Raw genomic sequence first — 8291 nt, 5'->3', positions numbered from 1 at the left:
TTATTATTATTATTATTATTATTATTATTATTATTATTATTATTATTATTATTATTATTATTATTATTATTATTATTATTATTATTATTATTATTATTATTATTATCTCTCCTGAGTATTATGGGCCCATTTTACCAACTCGTTTCCCTTTCACCACCCATACAAGACGAGAGAAGAAGACATTCTTTTATGGGTGCTGAAAGGGAAACGAGTCAGTAAAATGGGCCCATAATACTTAGGAGAGAAAGAGACAAGAATAAAGTGAGTCCACTTTGAAGTCTATTTTCTTAAATTTCCCATTTTTTCGTAATTATACAAATTCTCTTGCGTACTATCATACAAACCGAGTGCTTGGGTTACCTGTGGTAAAACGCCGCCATTTCAAACGAAAAGGCTGGTTTAACCGCGCGGTACTGGAACTAGTTTTTCAGCTCTGACCGTCAAGCGTGAAGGGGTAGAATGCAAAAACATAGACTCATGCTGCCGTCTCTCCTTTCTCCTTTCCCCCGGGAATCCCGAATCTCCGGAGAGCCGGCAGGCTAACATTGAACTTGCCTACTGCTCAAAGTTTTGTGATCACTTGTGATGCACTTTGGCGGGATTCTCAGAAAGCGGCGGTACATTTGCCGATTAGTTCTCTTGTTGATTGTTATTATTTCGTTCTCAGATCTGTTACTATGGTTGTCGTATCAAGATGGTCGAGCGATAAAATGGGATTTTAGCTCACAACATAAACTGACATTTCAGGAGATCGGCCTAAACAAGTGTCCGGCATGTTTTGGCATCAACTTATCAATTTGTCACAAGCTACTTGGAGGGGGAGTAACTGTGAAGTCCAATACACCATGGTCTGAAGAGAGGATTAAAGGCGTCTCATACGGCTTGTGGGGTGCTGTCAAACAGAGAGTTGTTTTGAAAACTCTCGGAACTTCATCTGAGCTTACTGCCTTTGACAATGAAATTTGCCGAGGTGTGGGAAAAGACTCTAACTGTAAAATAAGCCAGGAAGCGTGGGACTCGGATGTTCTTGTGCCAAAACCGCCGCTACAAGAGTATGTATGACAGCATTAATATATAGATTTAGGCACTGCCTAAAAGCGGAGCCAGCATAAACACCTTTTGTGTTGACTGATCAAAGGTATTATTGGGGGATCTAGGATCCTGCTCTCTACTGAGATTTATTTATTGTACCAACCAAATGGGTCCAGGCCTTATTCAATAATTTAAATTATGCAGTACATCAAAGTTAACAAACACAATTCCTGGTGTGGATTTGGCTGTCAAAGTTGTCAAGAGTCTAATGGTAAATTCTTATGTCCCATCATAGAAGTTCCATTATGAATATCTTTTTTTAATCACAACAATACTCCCACAAGCTTTGCCCTTGTGCAGAAAATGTCATGGATGTAACAGCATTCCAAAGATTCAAAATAATATATATAGACTGTTTAGATGCCATACTGTGATTTTTATGTATTGATTTAGTGGCGATTCTCTCCTTCATTGGACCGAATATTCAGAAAAATGTCTGGAAATTAAAATCCAAAAATATATCTCCTTTCATGCATTACATATTGGTGCACCCACCATTTACCATATAGTGGCCTTGTCGTTGGTGGCCTACTCCCAAATGAATGCAATGAAGAAAAAACAGATTGAAAATGCTAACTTCTAAATTCAAACCAAACCCTTTCATTGATCTATGTTTGGGGTAGAGAGGAATCAAAGAATATCAATTGACTAAAAAATAATCGATGGGAGAGGAGATATAAAGTGAATTGACTCAACTTGAAAGGTTTGGTGAAAAAAATATAACAGTAATGAAAATAATTTGATTGAGCATTTCTTGACATTTCCCCTTCCCCATTATCTTAACCCTTTCACCACCACAGGCCTCTAAAGAGGCCATGTCTTTGCTATCCAAGCTATGTGAACAGAATTCTATTATTGAAAAAGAACAAGGTTGTTGCTAGTGTTATAAAGTTTAAGTATCTTGCCCTAAAAAACCCTTCCCCTCAATAAAAGTTCCATTAATGTACATTTGTAAAGCTACATTCTGACAAGCTTTGTTCTTGCGAAGAACAATGGATGAAACAGGATTTTAAAGATGGAATATAGTGTCAGACACAATTTTAGATAAGATGCAATGCTGAAGATTTAATGTACCATTTTAAGTGGTGATTTTCCATCCCCATGGGAATTAATATCTACAAATCCAGTAATGCATTTTATTTTGGTGTTTTAAGAAACCCTGGATCTAACTATTCCAATGAAATAAATCTAAACATCTAAAATAAATGTAATGGACAAGAGACTTGGAAAGAAAATCCTAAAAAGAAAATATAAGTGAAAGTAATAAATGAAAATTTCTAATTTAAAATCAAATCTGTTCATTAATTTATTTTTGTTGTAGAGGGGAAATAGCAAAGAGCATCGATTGCATAAAAATAGTCAACAGGGAGAAGAAAAAGGAAGGAATATGACTCTTCCTTAAATGTTTGAAAAGAAAATATAATAACAATAATGTGATAATTATATTCAGTACTTTTCTAAAATATCCCCTTTCCCATTATCTTTAGGTTGATAGAAAACTGTTTTCTTTACAGATTTATTAAAAAGCAAAAGTTTGTTTTTAGTTTAATATTATACAAGTATCTTGTTCTAAAAAAAACTATGAGTGTGTACTGTTGAATCACATAGTAATAAACTAGTCATTTGCGCCCCCTCCCTTATGGTCCCACAGAAGTGTGGGGTTTTAGACCACTTTTTAACCAGAATATGTCAATAGGAGTGGTGGTATTGACTGTTTTTTACTCTTAACTTGGAAACAGGCTTTTATTAAAGTTTAATCCCCCACCCTTCCCTGGGACCATGGGTGTGGGGGTATCAAATGACTAGTGAATAAGAACATCCTACTGTTCTCTTCAAGACATGATTTTTAATTCTCATGTCTTCCAGTCTTTAGCATTCATCTTGGCCCTCAGGTAGTTCCTGGTTCATAAAAGAGTGAAAACAATTATTTATTATTTCTTTCAAAACAATCTTTTTATCAAGAAATTTATAATCTAACTAATTTTCCACAACTATTTAAAAAAAAAAAATAAACACATGAAGATGCAGACAATAACAACAATACATGTTGAAAATAGGTTTTTTTTTATCCTCGGTAAGGAAAATTTCTCTTGTAAGTTGAAAAAGCTGCGGTATCTTCTAAGGATATGTATCTTCTTAGGACTAAGAGCACAGGATATAAAGACAAGAACGGTCTTCTTTAGCAGTATTTAACAAATGCAACACGATATTGGTTAGCCCTTATGAAATATCTCAACACAACCAATCTGCCCTGAAGAAGTCTTATTAAAGACGAATTCCAGTTTTTGTTGTATTGTATTTTATTCAACACAATCAAGAGTATAGATAAAATGAAGAATGTCAAAACAAAACTTGTTATGCTCAAATAATTTGATTTCTAAGTAAAGTACTCGCATTCTCAAAGCATACAAAAAGGACAACAAAAAGCCTAATAACTGTCATATCCTCAATAGACAATACAAATAGTCGTCCGAAACTCACCTTGCATTGTTTTTTTTGTTCGCTTTCTTGTGGTTCTGTTCGCTTTTTAATGTGAACTGTTACTTGCTTAAATTTACTAGCTAAAACCAGATAAATCTTGGCGTGAATGAATGTTAGTAGATCTCCTCTAGTTGACTTTATCCTTAAGTCACAAAATTTGAGGCAAAATAAATAATCATCGCATAATCGACAAGAACTTTTTCCCTTGCTCCGTGCTTGTATTTAGTCGCCATTTCGGGGCCGAGTGGGGCCTGGGAGTCGCGCGGCTGGCTGGCGAGTGACACCACAGGGTACCCGCGCAATGACCACAAAACCAAGTCGCATAGTTATACCATATTTCTATGCCTATGGGGCTACGCGCACCCTGCTTTGTACGCGCCTGCACACTACTCCCGTGTTTGAAAAACAGAGGCTCTGTTTTTAAATTTGTGTTAGATAAGGGCATTAATATTCCCAGTCTCCCATTGCACTCCACTAACCTGTATTTGATGTTGTATAACAATTGCTGGGAATGATAACCATGGTGCCATCTTGATATTGTGATAGTGCTAGCATTCTCAATACATTTTTGTAAACTGCTATGAAAGGTCCCAGTCCGTATAGATAGACTGATGGATAAGGTCGCCTGTGAAGCACTTTAAAGATTCTTTTGAATAAGCACTTATACAAAAAACAACATATTTATACTATACACTTGTAACCATCTCTTTTTTTTTCCACAGTGCTGTAAGAAAATACTTTGATTGCCCATCAACCCGCTTCCTAGAAAAAATAGAATCTGTTTATGGCCAGGAGACACCTGGACAACTATCATTGGTTGAAACAATACATCTCATTACTGGACTTCATTTAAACCCAGAGTTGCTCTTACTTCAGGTAAGATATCAGGGAGTAAATGATCAACCATTGACAATATCAATACTTTGACTGCATACAGCTTAGAAAAAATTAATTGCATACTTGCTTATACCTGCCTATGTTGTCAGAGTCAGCAGTGAGTATTAGCCTGCTAGGAGTACTAAAGAAGTCACAATTTTGTGCAATAGCTGTCAGTTCCCTGCATTCCAGACTGATTTTCCCTATGGCTTTTTAGGGAATTATTATTTCTTGACTATTATTTTAAAATTTCAAAAGTCACATAACTGCTAAATACTTCAAAAAATTATCTGCCTCCTTTAATGCAAAATCATATTTGAGAAAAAAAAATTCTGTCATGTCAGAGAAAGAACAAAAATTGAGATTTTAAATGCCTTCTCTGCTCTAAATCCTGACAAAAACACTTTGCTTCACCGCATACATGCATACCATAAACTTCTTAATAGGGTTTTCAATTGAACTTATGGCTTCATTCATACTTTATATATCTTTTAGAATTCAAATGATATTTTGCAGATATTCAGGCAAGAAGAAGGCTGGCCATTTCCACGATTTTATGGAGTTTGTGGTAGAATCATGGTTGTTGAGGACTCTGGACCCCCTATATCAAGTTTTCTGGAGGAATCATGGGATGTCCGTGCACAAATTGCGGTGAATCTGATCACACTTGCTCATCAACTTTCATCTGCCCTTGATGATTGGGCCTTGTATATAGCTGATCCAGCACCAGGAAACTTTGGTGTGTCAGACTCAGGAAAAGTCACCCTTCTTGACTTGGAACATCTTGTTGTAGTGGATTTGAGTGAGGTACAGATGGAAGGTAAATCCCCAGTGATCATTTATCCTATTTTGATGGAAGAACATCTGAGACCCAAAAGGCAACTCCTATGAAAGGTTTTATTGGCACTCCTTTATAATGCACTGCCAATAGGAGTGTGTTTTTCTTTCTTTCGGAAAGTGAAGTAGAAATTGTTATATTGAGAGTATTGTTATATAGAGTATCGAGATTCCGCCTTTATCAATTTCAAATACATCAAACCTCCTTTTGCCAAGCCTACATAGCCTTATTTTATCCCTGTAATCACAGGACACAGAGCAGCCCAAAATGCTGGGTGGCTGGGGGCTGAACTTCTAAGAACTCAAAGAGAACACCATTGAGTGTACTAAAAGTTAGCCAAAAGTGCCCCCTCCATTCCCATGGCCTTGAGAGGTCTTGTATATTTGTAATTGTATTGTATTTTTAATGTTCAGGTGTTTTACTTAATGACTCATCCCCTTATTATCACTTTATAGAAGCTAATGACAAACCCAAACCTAGTGACTGCAGCCAGCCAGATTGCCTGTCATTCAGCCCAAGTGACATGTGCTCAGGTGGAAGTCGGGATCATAACTACTATGCGATATGCCAAGGAGTCTTGGCAGGGTCATCAAGGAGACAAGGTCTTCTTCACAACCCACCTGTTGCCTTGAAAGCTTCACTAAATCAGCTACTGCAGGATTGTACAGCGCAAGATATGAGGAACACTAGGGAAGAAACTGCCCAAAAACTGAGTGAACTATTACAAGGATACTTATAATCAGTTTTGTGTCTTATGTCTTGATATTTTATACATACTCATTTTAAAAGTTTGTTGTAAGTATACTTTTGTATTACTTCATTTTTAAAGAAAAATTAAAATCTACATAATATATATTTTTAAATTCAATCACCATAATTATTAAAAATAAATTATCAAGTATTACTTGTTCTCTTTGAGAGAAATTTATATACATTGTCTTTTTTATATGATTTCACTGTTTCTATTACACATATGAATTTATAGATTAGGGTCTTGTCAATCATAGCCAATAAGACCAGGCAAGCTTTTTTTAGTTAAGATAACAGTTGCTTTGGTAGTACTGTTGTATGTTCATATGCAGGCCCTTAACCAGGATTTTTCTTGGGGGGGTGCGAAATCCGAAAAAGTGGACCTAATTTTTCAGGGGGGGAGGGGGTAATTCTCTGATAAAAATCTAACCACCTTCGAAAGAACAAAAGATGATTTTTTTATGCCATTTCATTATCTCCAATTGACGTTTATTGTCGGATTTGGCTATATACCAGAGTGATCTAGCTTATACTTTATAGTTTTGTCTACAATTAGCACATCTAATGAGAACCAAAAGTGGTCCTTCGGCCGTTGTGGGGGGGGTGTGTTCGCACCCCCCTGGGTACGGGCCTGATATGGGAGCCGATATGAGCCACTTTGGGCCTTGTGGTGAAATAAACACAACATGGAGTGTGATTTTTGGGGGGTTTCCGCAATGCTAAACCAATTCAATTATTGAGCTGTGTAGGAAATGGACTAATACAAGCCTTGCTGCAAGTCCAGGAGCCATATTAAAATGTTGTTATTCATCTTTTTTTTGTGACTTGTTCTTGTATTTCTGCTAATATTATGCCATTAAAAGGAATATTTTTCGATTTGTTAGGGATGCTCATGATAAAAATTCTAACAAAAGACCATAGACAATGTTATTGGTATTTTTCCCCGATCTGGGTGCCCTGTGGTGCAAGTTCAGAATTCAGCCGAAATAAAAGCTGAAACAGCAAAAAACCTTATGTAGGAGGTTTTAGATATAGGTTTGGCATTAGAGTGGTTTTCAAAATCCCGAATTGCTAAAGTCAGGAGAACATGACGTTACTTGACCCAAGTTTGGTTGATGTGCAGCAAATCGCTGGCGAGATATTCGTAGTATTCCCACGGTCATGTGGTTTCCTTTGTAGCCGCCCGAGGTCGGAGTCACGCAAAAACGCTCCCCGCCCCAAGGAGACTAACGGTCATGCTTAGTAATAAAACGAGAATCTGAGTATTCGATATTTTAACGTGTCACGTGAGCCGTAGAAATTGAATGAAATATAGAAAGAAGGAAAAAAACTGTAAAATTACCCGACCTGCATTTTGTACTCGACCTGCAACCTGCATCTGACCTGCATTTTGTACCCTCCGCTAGAGATCCGGCTAGCAGGCTTACGTGCTCGGTCGTGCTCGGCAGTTCCGAGTCATTCGGGCAGTGAAGCGGTGAGGCACCGAAGTTTACAGAGCACTGAAGTTTACAGAGAGAATGTCGTTAGATCCTTGGCTTGTAAAATGGGCAAATAAAGTCCGAAAAAAACATTCTAGTAATCGAGGAGAGTCGTTCTACGGCTCTAAGTTCAAACGTCGTATTATCCATGAGCCGTATTCAATGCAAATGAATCGAGTCGATTGTTTCATCTTCATTTGCACGCATTTGCATTGTATACGGCTCATGGATAATACGACGTTTGAACTAAGCCTACAAGCAACTTATTTTTTAAGGGAGCGGTCATTTATTACTGGGTAGGGGCGGCAAATATGTAGGGGGGGCTACGTTTTTTTGGGCGCCGATCTAGGGGGGTCACATATTTTTGGGCTGTTATTTCCCATAGATTTATAGATTTCCCATACACTGTTAGTTTCAGAGAGTAGTTTTAACTCGAAAAAGGGAGTAAAAAACCGAGGTACAAAATGACTCCCTTTTTTACTCCCTTTTTTCTACTCTCTCAAGGGAGTAGATTTTACCCCTGTAGGGGAGTAACTAAAGGGAGTGATTTACTAGGTTGCTTGCTATTACTCCATTAAAGGAGTACAATTTACCCTCAAAATGGAGTTATTTTTTACTCCTTTTTTTTCCTACTCTCTCAGGGGAGTAAATTTTACCCACTTTAGGGGGTAGCTAAGTGGAGTAATTTACTAGGTTGCTTGTTGTTACTCCATTAAAAGAGTACAATTCACCCTCAAAATGGGAGTCAATTTTTACTCCCTATTTTATTTCCCCCT

The 8291-nt window shown here is 37.2% G+C and overlaps 1 protein-coding gene across 2 annotated transcripts; it reads left to right on the top strand.

Annotated features, from left to right (window-relative positions):
• Positions 1-421: 421 nt before the first annotated feature.
• LOC5517868 (divergent protein kinase domain 2A) lies at positions 422-6215 on the top strand. 2 transcript variants are annotated; one of them, XM_048724244.1, is made up of 4 exons: positions 422-1052; positions 4296-4449; positions 4966-5256; positions 5743-6215. In XM_048724244.1, exons 1-4 carry the CDS (start codon positions 586-588, stop codon positions 5917-5919), a joined length of 1089 nt encoding a protein of 362 aa, XP_048580201.1. In that variant the 5' UTR covers positions 422-585; the 3' UTR covers positions 5920-6215. The 2 variants fall into 2 exon arrangements, with proteins under 2 accessions (XP_048580201.1, XP_001637923.1); XM_001637873.3 differs by having other exon boundaries at positions 4966-5269.
• The last annotated feature ends 2076 nt before the right edge of the window (positions 6216-8291 follow it).

Source organism: Nematostella vectensis, chromosome 2 (assembly GCF_932526225.1).
Source record: "Nematostella vectensis chromosome 2, jaNemVect1.1, whole genome shotgun sequence".
Taxonomy (NCBI): Eukaryota; Metazoa; Cnidaria; class Anthozoa; order Actiniaria; family Edwardsiidae; genus Nematostella; species Nematostella vectensis.
Note: the sequence above shows the minus strand (reverse complement) of the source record. Positions and strands in the feature narration are given on the sequence as shown.